The 16562-nt window shown below is 45.0% G+C and overlaps 1 protein-coding gene and 1 long non-coding RNA gene across 2 annotated transcripts in view; one reads left to right on the top strand and one right to left on the bottom strand.

Moving 5' to 3' along the window:
- Window positions 1–15957, top strand: part of ITIH2 (inter-alpha-trypsin inhibitor heavy chain 2) — a 40712-nt gene extending 24755 nt beyond the window's left edge. Inside the window, exons 10-22 of the mRNA XM_006213131.4 lie at window positions 407–523; window positions 2408–2576; window positions 3161–3286; window positions 4873–5054; window positions 6565–6750; window positions 7307–7446; window positions 8832–9001; window positions 9855–9992; window positions 11952–12065; window positions 12523–12721; window positions 13270–13442; window positions 14852–14963; window positions 15658–15957. Of these exons, the coding sequence (XP_006213193.2) occupies window positions 407–523; window positions 2408–2576; window positions 3161–3286; window positions 4873–5054; window positions 6565–6750; window positions 7307–7446; window positions 8832–9001; window positions 9855–9992; window positions 11952–12065; window positions 12523–12721; window positions 13270–13442; window positions 14852–14963; window positions 15658–15805 (1974 nt within the window). The 3' untranslated portion in view covers window positions 15806–15957. The remainder of the gene's footprint in view (window positions 1–406; window positions 524–2407; window positions 2577–3160; window positions 3287–4872; window positions 5055–6564; window positions 6751–7306; window positions 7447–8831; window positions 9002–9854; window positions 9993–11951; window positions 12066–12522; window positions 12722–13269; window positions 13443–14851; window positions 14964–15657) is intronic.
- LOC140691489 (uncharacterized) lies at window positions 3541–13092 on the bottom strand. The gene is made up of 3 exons (XR_012067147.1): window positions 12588–13092; window positions 11901–11980; window positions 3541–3944 (listed from the first exon to the last, which is right to left on the bottom strand). It is a non-coding gene; the product is annotated as an uncharacterized lncRNA (long non-coding RNA).
- Window positions 15958–16562: the final 605 nt, after the last annotated feature.

Below are 16562 nucleotides of genomic sequence, written 5' to 3'. Positions count from 1 at the left end.
TTTTATTTTGCTGGAATTTTCCCTGGGCTGGAAAATTGCCTCTGTATTTGTCTGGATCCTCCACTTGCTCATGAGCCTCATGAGAGCAGGGGCTCCTCCTGATTCGCTGTTGGTTCGCAGGGCGCCTGGAGTGGAGGCTCTCAGCGGAGACTGGGTGGAGCGGAGGGGACTGGGGTGAGACACCCTGGGGGTTGAACTGCTGAGAAGGCTCGGAGCTTCCTAGGGAAGGAGCACGAAGGAGAAGGGAGGGACGGGTGGACCCCAAACCTCTGTTCTCTTCCTTACGACCGACCGTCATGCCTTCTGCTCACCATGTGTCGCCTCCTCTCTCCATCCCCAGACCCTCATCTTCCTGCATACCAAACATATGCAATGGTTTGGCTCACAGATAGTTTCTGGTTTTCAGGTATTTAATGGATATTTTGTCCACTTCTTTGCTCCTGAAAACATGGACCCAATTCCCAAGAACATCCTCTTTGTCATCGACGTTAGTGGCTCGATGTGGGGAGTGAAAATGAAACAGGCAAGTACCCCCTGGTTGACAGCGGGTCATGGGCTGCCGACTTTCCTCGACCTCCTCCTGACACTACAGCTGTTCAGTGCACCTCCCGCCTAGGGCTTGTCTTAGCTCAGGCTGCTGGCAAGGTTACACGGACCGCGTGGCTTACGAGGAGCAGAGATTTACTCAACCCTCACCTTTTTGAAAGATATCATCTCAGTATAACCTCTTCTCACTCTGCTCACTCTTCTGCCTTAATATTCTTTCAGTTCTCCCGCATAACATTCTACTCTGGTGTCTTGCCGTTGTTCATGAGTAACTTTGAAACAGTTACGTGCATTTTTTCTAAATCATATTGTAATTCGTTGAGAGGGACCATCCTGTCTCATGCTTCCCGTTTGGAGTTTAACGTAGGCTCACTCCGTGTTAACGGTATAGATGTGATTCTAAACCAACAAGGACATTTCATCCATTCATTGATGGTTGGATCCATCCATTCAACCAATTTGAACAACCAACGAACCATTCACTCATTCAACAACCAATTCTGACCATCCAAGTGTTCACTACTGTTCTGGGATCCAACAGCTGGGAAGAACGTGGCCCTGCCCACTGTGCTTACACCCAAATGCTAGGGTTCCCACCGGGGCATTACTGACATTTTAGGCTGGCTGGTCCTTTATTGTGAGGGCCACATTGTGCATTGTAGGATGTTTGTTTGTTTTTGTTAATGGCGGTACTGGGAATTGAACCCAGGACCTTGTAATGCGCTCTACCACTGAGCTCTAGCTTCCACACACGGATGTTTAGCAGCATCCCTGACCTCTATCCACTAGATGCCAGTAGCACCCACCCTCCCAGTCATGACGATCAAAACTGTCTTCAGACATTGCAGGGAGGTAATTGCTCTCAGTTGAGAGTCACTGCGCTAATACAACAGTTTATTCACTCCTTCCTTCTTGCCCTCCCTCCCTCCTTTCTTCCTTCCTCCCTTTCTTCCTTCCTTCTTTCGTTTAACAAATGTTTACTAAGCACCTACTATGTGTCAGGCATTTGGTTTATCACTGAAGTTCAGACGACTATTACACACCCAAGTGGACGCGTCCAGTCCAGTGTTCAAAAGGGTGATATCGAGCTGTACGTGGTGGAGCCACCAGCATGTAGAAGGTACTTACAGCAGTGAGCCCAGATGAGAGCAGCGAGGAGCAAGTGGAATTAGAGATGAGAACCAAGAGTGAACCCTACGCTCTTCCAGTAATTAGAATAGTTTGGGGAGAAGGGGAAGAACCAGCAAAGGAGATTAAGAAAAGCAGTCAGTGAGTGTCAGAGGGGAAAAAACCAAGACAGTCCAAGGTTCTGGAAGATAACGAGCAAGTTGTATTAAGAGGGAGATGTGACCAGTTCGTTCAAATGCTGCTCGGATTGGCTCTGAGGCTCATAATCCTGAACTTAAAATGAGCCCATGAAACTGGTCACGCATAACGAAATGAGATGGTGAAAGTTTAAATATCAAAATGCAGACAAAACATGCTCAGGATCCGTGAGAGGCAGACCTGTGTTTACTGAGGTGGGTTCAAGATGTTTCCTAGGAGAATTGCACCTTGAAAATGACTAGGATGGATGATTGGTCCTCCTCGTTTCTTCTTAGGCTTAAAGCTTATGTATTAAGAATCTTTTCCATTCTTTCTTTTAATTGAAGTGTAGTTGATTTACAATGTTATGTTAGTTTCTGGGGTACAAAAGAATGAAATCATGCCATTTGCAGCAACATGGATGGACCTAGAGATTGTCATACTGAGTGAGGTAAGTGAGACAGAGGAAGACAAACATTCCTATGATATCACTTATACAGAATCTAAAAAAGAAAAAAGACACACCTGAACTTACTTCCATCCTCTTTTTAAATAGACAGTGGAAGCCATGAAGACCATATTGGATGACCTACGTGCTGAAGACCAGTTCTCCGTGGTTGATTTCAACCACAACGTTCGAACCTGGAGAAATGATTTAGTCTCTGCTACAAAAACACAGATTGCGGACGCCAAGAATTATATTGAGAAAATCCAGCCCAGTGGAGGTGAGGGGGTTCAGCCTGAAGCCCAGGGAGCAAATTCCATTAGATTCAAACCTCAGTTCACGTAGGAAATATTCTTCCCTCCTGCAGTGGTCTGTGCCCAGCCTGCCATGGTCTGCCTTAAATAATACCTTTATCATTCCGTGAGGAGTACTAAATTCATGGTGGAAGCACAACATAGAACCCATCCCACACACGCTGTTACCGTTCCATCCTCAAAAAGGGGTGTCGGGAGGTGGCACTAGCCTTTTATGGCTCGCATGGCCTAACATGTAACTGACTACCGAACAGTGTCCAAGTGCATCGGTCCCTTCAGTTTGGTGGTTAACGACATGTCGATGTCAACGTGCTTTGAAAGGGTTCATGCCTCTCTAAGGGAAGCGTTTACTACAAAGTGAGGATTTTACTCCCCTGGGGAATCTTGACCAAAGTTTGTATCCCTTGGAAAGCAATGGAATAATTTGGGTGCTGAATAAATAAATTATGCATGAGTCATCACCAGACAGATGAATCTGATCCCAAGATGTGATGGTTTGGGTGGAAAGTAAGAGTATCTAACAGAATGGCACGCTCTGTTGCGTTCACAGGCACAAATATCAACGAAGCCCTCCTGCGGGCCATCTTTATTTTGAATGAAGCCAACAACTTGGGACTGTTGGACCCCAACGCAGTGTCACTTATCATTTTGGTGTCTGACGGTGATCCAACAGTAGGCAAGCATCACTTCAATTTTCTAGTGACGAACATTTATACTGCGGTTTCTTGGGAACATGATTTGCTTGAAACGGGAACTCTCGTGGCATTTACCTGAATTTCTAAACTGTTTAAAACCCATGCTTCCTAAGGGACCCTGAAGCACTCACCCCACTTAAAACAATCCCCGGACATTTGGGGAGATGCTCTGGAAAGCCGCCCTTTCGCCTCCACAATGTGGGGAATTCAAATCGTACGCCGTGACGATTGCAGATAGGTGCTAGTGAAATGCATTTATTTCCTCAACTTGACGTGTGTGAGATGGTGCACAGGAGTGAGCGTGATGAGTGTTTATCCAGCTCTCCCAGGAGAACCTCTGAGTAGCTTAGTCCTCCGTGCTTCTCCACACCGCTCACTGCAGCTGATGCAGTGAGCTTTCTTCTCTGATGCATCCTGTGTGTTAAGCACTTTTCCTGTCCACAAAACGGCCTGCCACCTCCCTGCTTCTGTTGCGTACCGCTGTCTTTATTTGCGTCTTTGCGCTGATGAGCATCAGTGGGAGGGAGAGCGGCGCTGCACTGCAGTCCGTCTTGTAGACACGGTCTGTGTCTAGCCGGCGCCCGGCACAGCGCAGCGGAAGGGGAGTGAGTGGTGCAGTCCTGACAGTGCGCCAGGGTTCTGGAAAGAGGGGGAGGGAGAAAGAATGGCGGCCGTGTGTATTTGTTATGATTTAGTGTTTTCCCTCCTTCGATCAGATGACTTTTAAAATCTAATTTTAGAATAAAATCGTAAAGAAGAAAAGGAAATACAGTAAAAAAAAAAAAAAAAAACCTGTCAGTTTCTCACTCCTGACCTTCAACTATTCACTTCTTGTCCCTGGAGACAGTCACTGGTTGCCAATTTCTTGTGTATCTTTCCAGAGATGCTCTATGCATATCTATATACTCTGAATACAGACACACACACACACACACACACACACACACACACACACACACATATATGTGAAAGTGTGTACATACACACACCTGAACTAATGCATCTTGCATACACTAATCTTCACCTTGTTTCTCTCCCCTTGAAAAAATGCATCTTTGAAGGAGGAGGATACAGCTCAGTGGTATGCTTAGCATGCACAAGGTCCTGGGTTCAATCCCCAGTACCTCCATTAAAAAAATAATAATACATAAATGTATCTAATTACCTCCCCCCCAAAAATGAACAAATAAATTAAAATTTAAAAAATACATCTTTGAGCTCATTCAATAAATACATAAAGAATTGCCTTGTTCTTTTTCATAGCTGCATAGTATTTCCCAGTTTGAATGTACCATAATTTAACCAGTCTCTCTTATTGGTGTACGTTTAGGTTGTTTTTGATGTGTTACCATTCCCAATAACATTGCTATATACCATCATCCATACTTTAATTCAGCATGTATGATTGCATCTGTAAAAAACATTCCTGGAAGTTGAGTGACTAGGTCAAAGCATAAGTGCATTTTAATTTGGACAAATTTTGCTAAACTGCTTTCTGTGGATTTTCCCCTCAAACTTTATAACATGGCCTCCTTGTTTATTTCCTTCCTGTCATTGTCACGTTTAGGTGAACTGAAATTGTCAAAAATTCAGAAAAACGTGAGGGACAACATAGGAGACAACATCTCCTTGTTCAGCTTGGGGATAGGATTCGATGTCGATTATGACTTTCTGAAGAGGCTGTCCAGTGAAAACCGTGGGATCGCTCAAAGGATTTATGGAAACCAGGACACTTCTTCCCAGCTCAAGGTAATATTTTTTATGCCTTTTTTTTTCTTTTTTCCTTCAGTTGAAATCATTCAACTAGCAATAGCTGGTGCCTAAATGAAGATGGCTGAGTTTAAGTAAACATTGGCATTATTTCAGTGATAGCAGGTTGCAAGAATCTGGAAGTGTTCCAATTCCTTGCTCATGCACCCCACCCCCACTTGTGTATCTGCACTAACAGTGAGATGAGAGGCAGGAAGGTGATGGGTACACAGTTCTTTATTCCCTGAAGAGGTCTTGGGAGGCGCCGTCAAATCTTCTTGTGGCTCTCAGTCTGCTAAGCAATCAGTCCTCCTAATCGTCATGGCCACTCTTTTCCCTTTCAAGTAGACTGGCATCTTGGAAATCCACTTTTAATGGCGCAACACAAATCAAGCTATAACCTATACATTTCCTTAAATATAAAGGATATGAATTACTTGTTTATTTTGACTAAATGGACAAGAAGAAGATGTAGGAGAAGAAAAATATACTTTACCCCTCTCCCCTGTCAGTTCCAGGTACCGTTTATCAACAGCAGGTGCCATATTTAAACCTGGGAACAGGGAAGAGACGGGTTCTGATTTGGGGATGTCAACCCAGGTGACTTATCTTTTTTGTTGTTAAATTGTTCGACTTTTCTAATTTTTATATATATATATAATATATATATAAATGTATATATATTCTAATATATATATATAATATATATAAATGTATATATATTCTAATATATATATTATATATATATAAATGTATATATATTCCTTTATATATATATATATATATATAATATATATATATGAAGTCTAGTCAGTTTACAATGTGTCAACTTCCGGTGTACAGCAGGATGTTTCAGTCATCCATATGCATACATATATTCGTTTTCATATTCTTTTTCATTATAGGTTATTACAAGATATTGAACATAGTTCTCTGTGCTCTACAGTAGAAACCTGTTTATCTATTTTATATATAGAAGTTAGTATTTGCAAACCTTGAACTCCCAGTTTATCCCTTCCCACCCCTTTTCCCCCCTGGTAACCATAGGTTTATTTTCTATGTGTGAGTCTGTTTCTGTTTTGTAAATAAGTTCACTTGTCTTTTTTTTCTTTTTTTGTTTTAGATTTCATGCATGAGTGGTATCATATGGTATTTTTCTTTTTCTTTCTGGCTGACTTCACTTAGAATGACGATCTCCAGGTCCCTCCATGTTGGCGGCTGACTTATCTTATTATGAGTGTCCATGCGCTTTTCATGCTGGTCGTGACAGAAGGAAAAAATGCTGGGCTCTTACATCCAGAATAATTGTCTTAACAAGAATGATCACCTCTGTTTCAGTTCACGTAATCACAGTGAGAGTTTTCCGTAGCTTTCCACAGAGATGCTGGCAGAACACACTGAGAGATACCTGCTAAGCACTTGAAGAATCTTAGAGAACAATGCTTGAGAGCTATAAAGTGGTATGAAAATAGTGATTTCTCTCTCTCTCTCTCTTTTTAATGAATTACAGAAATTCTACAATCAGGTCTCTACTCCCTTGCTGCAGAACGTTCAGTTCAACTATCCCCAGTCGTCAGTAACGAACATCACTCAGAACAGTTTCCATAACTATTTTAAAGGCTCCGAGATTGTGGTGGCAGGAAAAGTGGACCCTGATAAGCTGGAGCAGCTCCAGAGTGTGGTCACTGCAACTTCGGTATTTGTGCTCATCTGCTTCCTCTAGAAACACTGACTGGTCCCCTGGATACAGCCCACCTGCTATGTTAACAGGCTGATACTCTGGCTTCCAAGAGTCACATATGCCGAATAAAAGCAATAAGTAAGGGGGAAGGGTATAGCTCAAGCTTAGCATGCCCGAGGTCCTGGGTTCAATTCCCAGTTCCTCCTCCAAAAATAAATAAATTTAATTACCTTCCCCTACCAAAACAAAAAGCAGAAAAATCAAAGCATATCAAATATGTTAAAAAAAAAAAAGGAAGTGAAATAAAAGCCATAAGTGAAAGAGAGGACATGAGCATATCTGTGCCATGTTCCCAACTATTGTATAAATCCTTACCTTTTCATCCCAAACACAGTCCCCAAATCCAGAGGTGTGCACTTACTTCCTCTCGTGCATCCTTTTGAATTGTTTTGCATTCCCCGTCTAGTCACATGGTACCCCACGCCTCACAGGAGGTACTCCAAAAAGTGTGAATTGATGAGCTCCAGTTCTGCTGCCCTGGTGTCTTTCAACTGAACCACTTGTCATCCAGGCTAACACAGAGCTGGTCTTGGAAACCCTGGCCCAGATGGACGGCTTGGAGGATTTCCTCTCCAAGGACAAGCATGCGGATCCGGATTTCACCAGGAAGCTGTGGGCCTACCTGACCATCAACCAGCTGCTAGCCGAACGGTAGGAAGACATACCTGAGGGATTTGCAACAGTAAAAGGTTTGGCTTGAATAGTTGAAGTAACAGACAAAGAGAGTTTGGAATCAAGACATGCAGCAAATTATTACAGTGTTTCAAGCCTTTTCACTAAACCCGGGCTCACTCTTACTTTCTTGACGTACAACACACATACAGTAAAGTGTGTGACGTGCATTCATTGTCAATGTACAGTTTAATGAATTTTTATGTGCATCCCCCACCTAGTCAGCACCCAGAGTCAGATACAGATTTCTTTCATCTTTGACGTTTCTTTCATTCTCTTCCACTCAACACCCACCTCCCACCTCGAGTGGAAGTCCCTGTTCTGACATCTGTCACTGTCAGTTACTTTTGCCTGTGACTACATTTCATACAGTGACACAAACTGTGTCCTTTTCTTTCTGGCTTCTTTCACTCAATATGATGACCAGTTTCATCTCCGGCTTCTCGGTTGACCTGTATTTAAACTCTCCAATATAAAACCTTTATTTCTAGAGTACTGTATGGTTCTCTGACCACCTGTATCAGAATTACAGGGGGGTGTTTGGATAAGGAAAGTACTGTTCTCGAACCCCATGCTACCTGTTTGATTCTCAGAAAGGTGGAGCAGGGTCACCTGAACTAGGTTGGGAAAAACGAAATACGGCCGTAATAACTGTGCTCAGGAAACCCGCGATGTCAAATAGGATTGTAAGTCAGACGCGAGGCTGTAAGCTGTGGCTTTGAAGTGAGTGCGAAACGTCCCTGCCCCTTTACAGAAACGACTGGGTGCGTGTAAAGGTATATAGCAAATTGCTGCAGAAGCTAAATATTGATTTTCTAAAAACAATCCCCATAAAGTGGTTCAGTGGTTGCCGGGGGCAGGGGATGAACAGGCAGAGCACGGGGATTTTCAGGGCGGTGAAACTAGTCCGTCTGATATTATAATGACGCATGTCTGTTACTGTGCATTCATCCAAGCCCACAGAATGCACAACCCCGGAGTAAACCCTAGCGTCAGCGCGGGCTGTGGGCGACCAGGACGTGTGGACGTAGATGCATCCGGTGTAACAAGTGGACCACTCGCGTGGGTGACGCTGAGAAAGCGGAGGCTGCCGCGCTGGGGAGGGGCAGGGAGCGTCCGGAAAATCTCTACTTTCTGCTCAGTTTGGCCGCAAACCTAAAACTGCTCTAAAGGATCATCTATTTAAAAACTTCCTTAGGCCTGCCTGGCTGGAGAAAACACTACGCTTCATGAAGCCCTTTACTTGTGTTTTAACCCCGTGGCCCCCAGGGTCCTGGCTGAACCCAGGAGTGGGGGGGCTGTGCGGCTTCAGTGCAGCCGGGCGTGCAATGATGCACTGTCATGTCTCTCTTTCCTGAACACAGGAGCCTGGCTCCTACAGCGGCCGTTAAAAGGGAAATTACAAGAACAATCCTGCAGATGTCCCTGGAGCATCACATAGTGACGCCCCTCACGGCGATGGTGATTGAGAACGAGGTGGGGGATGAGCGCATGCTGGCCGACTCCCCTCCACAAGACTCTTCCTGCTGTCCAGGTCAGTCTAGCTGCCTGGGGCAGCTTTCTTACCCTGAGTCAAGGTCCCCCAGTCCCTGCTGTCTGCACCTCCTGCCCAGCTCTTGTGCCCAGTCCTGTGTCCCCAGATGCCTGAGGTCTCCCTGTCAGTTTACTCTGAGGACAGTTTACTGCCGTGGTCTCCCGATGTGTCTGCTCCCTTGGCCCCCAAAGGAATTCCGAAAACCTGTGTCCCCACCACACGCATTGTTTAAATCAACATTAATTTTTTTTGACTTTGTTTAAACAGTTGCAACAAATTTCATTTGGGGCATGTTGAAAATATGGAGCTTTAAAAATAAAACCATTACATCACTGTTTCAAGTGTATTCAATGAAATGGAATACCTAATTTGATAGTTATCCATTTAAAAAAATACATGAACAAATTTGATTTTAATTATCAGAAATTTTATATCGTTCTTTTTTCCTAGTTGAACTTCTTTTTCCATTCCGTTTTCCTGGCAGAATTAGATCCTAATGTAATATATTTTCATGCTTGAAAGTCTTTCATTGCTCATCCTACTCCTCTGCAAGAAAAAATATCTTTCCAAATTGAAATTTTTTTCAGTTTCTTGTGACCGTAAGATTCTGAGTGTTCCAAGTTTCCTTCTAGACTGAGTTTTCTTAGAACTGCAGAGAACCCTCTAGCAGGCCCACACTGCGTGGATGACAAAAGGAACTGGAAGAGGGAGGACTGGGGAATAAAAATAATGGACAAAAACCTTAGCTGAGAACCTCTGGGGTCGGTCTGCATGAAACAGATTCCAGAAATTATAAGCAACTTCCACAGAAAAGTAAACTTGGAAACTGATGGAGACGGGTTTTTCTACACAGGTGCCCTGTTCTATGGCAGCAAAGTTCCTCCAAATGCATTGCCGTCGTGGGCCAGCCCTTCGCCAACACCAGTGATCCCCATGCCTGCAGTGGGAGCACAGGTGCTTGAGACGACCCCCCCTCCACACGTGATAAGAGGTAAACGGCCGTCCACACTGCTCCCACATCCTGGATCTCAATCGGATCATAATTTTGTGGAGCATTTATACACGTTAAAAAAAAATCCTGGTAAAGTAGGTGACTTTCACAGGTATTATTGCCTCCCATGGAAAAAAAGATGGCCCCAGGTATTAGCCAGCTTGAGCCACCTTAATAAGATACCATAGACTGGGTGGTTTAAATAACAGAAGCTCATTCCTCAGAGTTCCGGAGGCTGGAAGTCCAAGAGCAGTTGTTGGCAAGGCAAATTTCATTTTCTTGGCTTGTAGGCAGCACCGTCTTCCTGTGTGTTCACATGGCTCCTTTGTGTGTGCACTGGAGAGAGAGACAGACAGAGAGAGGGGGCAAGCTCTCCAGTGTCTCTTAAAGGGCACAGATTCCATCATGGGGGCCCCACCCTTGTGACCTTGTCTAACCCTCATCAGTTCCCAAGGCCTCACCTCTAAACACTGTCATGTTGGTGGTTACAGCTTCATCATGTGAATTTGGTGAGGGGGGACAGTTCGTTCTGTAGCACCCCACTTCCAACTGTACAAGGCAAACCCTCGGGGATGGAAGAAATGCACCTGTCGTGGGGGAAAGGCCTGTGGGTATCAGTAGAAAGAACATTCTTGCCTGAACTTGAGTGAGTTACTTAACGTTTCTGCACTTCCTTCACTTTCAGAACAGGCACAGTGATACTGAGGTAGCTGGGCTGTTGATTAAATGTAAAACCATCTTTAAAGAGCTCACATGTAATAGTCACTCAGTAAATAGGTGTTGTTATTAAAGATGAGAAGCTGTCAATTTTATGATCAAACGTACTTCCATGTTGTTTCCTGTGTCACTACATCATTATAGATTATTTCAGGGGATTGTTTATGTGTTTGCTGGTTTAGTTTTAATGGCGTACTTTACAATCCTGGTTTTGCTGTTTGGAAACGTTTCCACCAGTGATTTCAGCAGGAGGCGTGGGTAGCAGGCGTGATCGCGTAGAAGCCAGGAAAACGTATTTCCTTGTGATGTTGGCAGCTGCGGTCTCCTTGTGCAGATTTCCTTCTTTGCCTTCTCACTGTCAACCTCTGCAGTGAGGGAGGAGCGGTCCGGGGGAAGTGGGAGTGTCTCCCCTCCATTCCTGGTCTCCTTCCGCGCCTTGCAGGGGAAGGGATTTCCGCTGCTTTGCAATTAGCTGGTCCCGGCAGAAAGCCTGTGCCTTTCCCTTCCTTTTATTTAGGAGCAAACGTCAACACTGAGAGAAGGAACGCGTCCTTCTCCCTGTGGGAAGGTCCCAAGTGCCAGCTTAACCCCTGGCTGTTTGAAGTTTCTTTTTCTTTATTTTTTCTCTTTTTCTCTTTCCTTGGTTTACCATGTTGTGTTAATTTCTGGTGCGCAGCATAGCCATTCAGTTACACGAAGTTTAAGTATCCGAGGAGCTCCCGGGGTTCCTAGAAACGTGCTGCTTTTCCAGACTGTGGGGAGTGTAAGCCTCTTCCGTCCAGAAAGCCTCAGAGCTAATTTCTCAGGATTGTAAGCCCACTGCTCACTGGCTGTCAGATTCTGACAGAGAACGTAGCAAGGACTTTGAATTGATATTTATAATACCTTAAAAATATATCCTTATAGAAATTTTTTATGGTGTTTTTTTACTTTTTTTTCAGTGGAGGTGCTGGGGATTGAGCCCAGGACCTCATGCATGTTAAGCATGTGCTCTACCACTGAGCTGTACCCTCCCCCGACATTTGTAAAATAACATAAAACTCTGATGGAAACTCCATGAGGGAGGGACAATGGGTGAGGGCCACTGGGTTCCCAGGGCCTAGAACAGGACCTAGCATGTAGCAGAAGCACAGTATACGTCTGTTTTTGTGAAATTAAAGATGTTTAGGAATAAAATACGGTTCAACTTACTCTTCCATTCTGTGATTTTGTTTGTTTTCATCTTCTTTGTGTATTTTCCAGTTGAAAATGACCCACACTTCATCATCTACCTACCGAAAAGCCAAAAGAATATTTGTTTCAATATTGACCCAGAGCCTGGAAAAATCCTCAGCCTTGTTTCTGATCCAGAATCAGGTAAAAGAAAAAGATCTTATATTTGAATTAGAATATTAAATCATGATCATGCTTCTGTCACTGCCTGGATTTCTTTCTTTCTCACCTTAATAGAATTAGAATATATATAGATATATAATATATATATGTAATATATATATTTCAAATTATATTTTCAAACTCCAGTATTGAAAAATTAATTATAAATATATTCCTAACTGTTGGATCTATTACAGATAAAATACTCTGAGTATGAACTAGCAGAACTTATTGTGATATAATTAATTTAAACTATAATAAAGCAGTTATAAAATGAGAATTAAAAGGAAAAAAATGTTATGTAAATCCTGAAGGAAAATAAAAGAATAATTTCCCCCATAGTCTCAGGTTTTACAAATTTGAATTATGGTGCTCACATGTGCCCTCCCCCCCCCAAAAAAAAGCACACAAAAGAGAAAAGAAATTTTTTTTCCTGCAGGGATTTTGGTCAACGGGCAGCTCATTGGTGCCAAGAAGCCCCAGAATAAAAAACTAAGCACCTACTTTGGGAAGCTGGGATTTTATTTCCAACGTGAAGACATGAAAATAGAAATCAGCACTGAGACCATCTCACTGAGCTGGGGCTCTCAGACGGCTGTCCTGTCCTGGTCCGACACAGCCCGCATCCTCCATCAGAGGCAAGTACTGTCACATCCAAATTCGGGCGTGTCCTTGACACGTGACTACATCAACACATCCAGACACCCGTGACACAGAGAACTCAGAGTCATCATTTTAAGTGTGAAGAAGTTGAGGTTCAGAAAACTGGTTACTTCCTCCTGTTCCTGGCAGTAGTTTTGGTCATAGTGCGTCTCAGGGCTAGCCTGGCACCTGGCTCGTAAGAGGTCCCCAGTTAGTATGTGATGGACAAGTGAATGAACCCATCAACTGAAGTCTGGCCAACTCTGTCAGAGTATGTTTAGAAACACTATGGTTGTGCGCTATGAGGAATATCTTCCCATTAGTATCCGTTCGTTGTTGATACAGAAACAGACAGTGACAGAATTTCAGAGCCGTGAGTGAAGTCAACATTCTGCAGCCAGAACGTTGTAAAGCTCTTAGGAAACTGGGACGGTGGGGGTGGGGGTTTGTATTGGGCAGAATGGAGTCCTATTAGGGGTGGGAGAGGATCACTGTCTAAAGAGTCTGTTCTGGAATCGTTAATTCCATTTTGACTTCCCATTAGGGTACTTGTCTCAGTGAAGAAAGAGAAAACTGTGACCATCGTCCTGGATAAAGAAATGTCCTTTTCCGTTTTACTCCATCAAGTTTGGAAGAAGCATCCGATCAATGTAGACTTTTTGGGGATCTACATCCCCCCCTCAAACAAGTTTTCTCCTAATGCACACGGACTGATAGGTAAAGTGTCCACCATCCACCCTCGGCCTTGAGCAGCTCTGACTGTTAGAAGGTGGGCAAGTGACAGGTGTGGACTCAAGGGTTCAGGGAGGACCCACCTACACTCTGTGCCCTGGTCCTAACTTGTGAAGGTGCCTGAGTGACGACCCAGAGAGGTCAGTGTCATTGAATGGGTGTAACGTTTACTGTTGGTCACGGTTTCCATAGAAACGCGAGGCATTTCTCGCCATGCAGGGCCACAGGGAGAGGGCAACATTTGGGTCAGGAACCAGGAGCAGGAGCAAGAGGTAGGTTTAGAGCAGGGCCGTTATTGGCGTCTCTGTGGGGAAGACAGGACAGAGCAGGGTGGTTTGCGGTTGGCCTGAACAATTTCAGCCGCGGGCGCTGGGCTACAGGGTGGGCCTTCCTTGCCTGGGACCTGGCCCTGGAATGATTCCTTCTGGGGCACACAGGCCAGGGAGAGGAGGTCTGGCTCTGGGCTGGTTAGTTTGCAGATCCCGGCCTTGTTCCTGGCTGTGTCCTTTGTTGTCTTTCAGAACTGGCTTTCCCAGGGAGCGGCAGTCTCTCCCTAGCCAGACAGGGTTTTTAGGATGTCAAAACATAATAATATACAGAAAATAAAAAACGTGATTCATATAACCGAACACAGCAGTGTAGGGTGACTCAGTAAGGCTTCAGCCGGGCCTACCTGCCGTTCCGGATGAGGTTTTCCCAGGACTAGGATTTCATCAAGGACTGAGCAAATTAAGAGAAGGGGTGGATACATGTTATGTTTTATGCTGAAGGCTGTTTTTTCTAACTGAAGAGAAGTCATCTGGTTTAGGAAGTCTGTGATAACAAGCGGGGCGTCCAGGTCAACCTTCCCTACTTTTTAAAGAATGGTTCCAATTTCAGCATCACAGAGTTTTAGTGTCACAAGCAATTTGAGCTCTGCTCTCAGGTGGGACCTTCACCCTCACCCTCAGGGCGTTCAATTCTACTCACGGTCCAGTAGCCCCACCTCCTACGTCCAGTAGCCCCACCTCCTAGTCCAGTAGCTCCACCTCCTTTGCCCAGTAGCTCCACCTCCTACGTCCAGTAGCCCCACCTCCTACGTCCAGTAGCTCCACCTCCTTTGCCCAGTAGCTCCACCTCCTACATCCAGTAGCTCCACCTCCTACGTCCAGTAGCTCCACCTCCTATGTCCAGTAGCTTCACCTCCTACGTCCAGTTTCCGCAGGGTGAGCGGCATGGCTTTGCCCTCAGGAAGGACCCATCCCGCCACCTGCATCCTTTCCCTCTCAGTCTGTCTTTCCACCGCAGGAAGTCTGGAGGGGGGACCACCATGCAGCTCGGGTCCCATGAGCAGCCCGTCCTTTTGTCTTTCCTCTGGTTACGTGTAGATACATGTCTGGACTTTGTTTCATTAGGCCAGTTCATGCATGAGCCAAAGATACGTATCTTCAACGAGCGACCAGGAAAGGACCCCAAGAAGCCAGAGGCAAGCATGGAAGTGAAAGGACAAAAGCTGGTAGTCACCAGGTAAGCATGGGACGCATACGATGGGAACCAAAAGGGCTCCTGTTAGGACTGGACTCAACGGCAAAGTGGAAGAGCAGGGAGAGATGTTTCATGGCAAACGAAACAGTTCACCAGGAAAAGACACACGAGTGACCTCTGTATAAGGAGACTGCACGTGGTCCATCTGAAACGCAGTGAGGGGGGACCAGTGCTGTACCATGAGATGCCAAGATTAACCTACTTTCCACACCTGCGTGCATTAGAAGCCCTGTGGCCACAAGCTGGGTAACTGAGATGGCATCGCCCTTAAGTAGAACGCTCTCCCAGCCGGGGACGGTGAGAGGCACCTGCAGTCATTCTGCAGGTAGTTTGTGAGCTGAGCCCTGACACACTGGAGTTCTATTTCTACCTTTTATTTCCCATTTAACAGTTAATTTGCACGCTTTACCTGGCTGGAAAAGAAAGTCCTTATTGGTCACTCTCTACAAAGGTTATTTGAATTACTAAGGACACACTGCTTGTTCCCTGTCCTTCTAAACCAAGCGCCGGACTCTGGTGTTTTGTACGACTTGGGGAAGGGGGATGGGTGGGGCGGGCAGGTACCGTGATCCAAGGGGGTGCAAAACCCAGCCAAGGCCAGTGTGCCTCCTTTCCGGGTGCGCAGGCTGGCCGCGCGCTGGCCCGGCCCTGACCACGCACTCCGTTTCCGTTTCAGAGGGCTGCAGAAAGACTACCGAACTGACAGAGTGTTTGGGACGGAAGTTCCTTGTTGGTTTGTGCACAACAGTGGGAAAGGCTTCATCGATGGACATTACAAGGATTACTTTGTGCCTCAGCTCTACAGCTTTCTCCAATGGCCTTAAAAGTTGACAGTTTGGGAAATTATATATACATTTTCCCCCCTGCCACTTCTGGAGTCATTCTTGAGTTTGAATCATCAAAAAGTAACCAGATATTGTGCTGGCTTATAAAACCTGTTAACATGTCTGAAGAAAATAAATACTTTTGCAAAGAAGTTTCAGGATTCTGCTGTGTTTTCAGATGCTAGGGTGTTAGTCAAGTTCGCGCAGAGGAAAGCTGCTTTGGCCAGTCAAGCTGCCATCCAGACGGAGTCCTAGGTTTGGCATTTACTGTGATGACTTCACTGTTGCTGAGTGTCAGGCCCTCAGCTTTGCAACTGAATACATTTTTAGGTTGTCAGGTACATGGGACGTTCAATTATAAAAAGACTATGTGGTGACCTTGGAATAAGAACAGGGGAAGTCACTTGATCTTAATTGTTTTGCAGCTGTATATATAAAGCCCTGCCACCTTCCAAGGGACAGCCTTGCCAAGGTACCTGTGAAGGCCCATTTTGCTTAGCCAAGATTCTCTCCTTTGTGCTGGCCTCAAGAGGCCTGCATTCGTCAGGGTTCTCCAGAGAAACAGAACCAGCAGGGTAGCTATATCATTATACAGACACACATATACATGCATATATACACATACCTACACGTACAGCTGATCCTTGAACAACGTGGAGCTTAGGGATGCCAAACCCCTGCACGGGTCTAAAATCCACAAAATTTTAACTGCCTCAAGAACAAAGGAATTGATAAATGACTCACCCAAGGGCAGACA

Source organism: Vicugna pacos, chromosome 35, assembly GCF_048564905.1.
Source record: "Vicugna pacos chromosome 35, VicPac4, whole genome shotgun sequence".
Classification (NCBI taxonomy): domain Eukaryota; kingdom Metazoa; phylum Chordata; class Mammalia; order Artiodactyla; family Camelidae; genus Vicugna; species Vicugna pacos.
The sequence above is the reverse complement of the archived record's forward strand: the minus strand, read 5'-3'. Positions and strand labels throughout refer to the sequence as shown.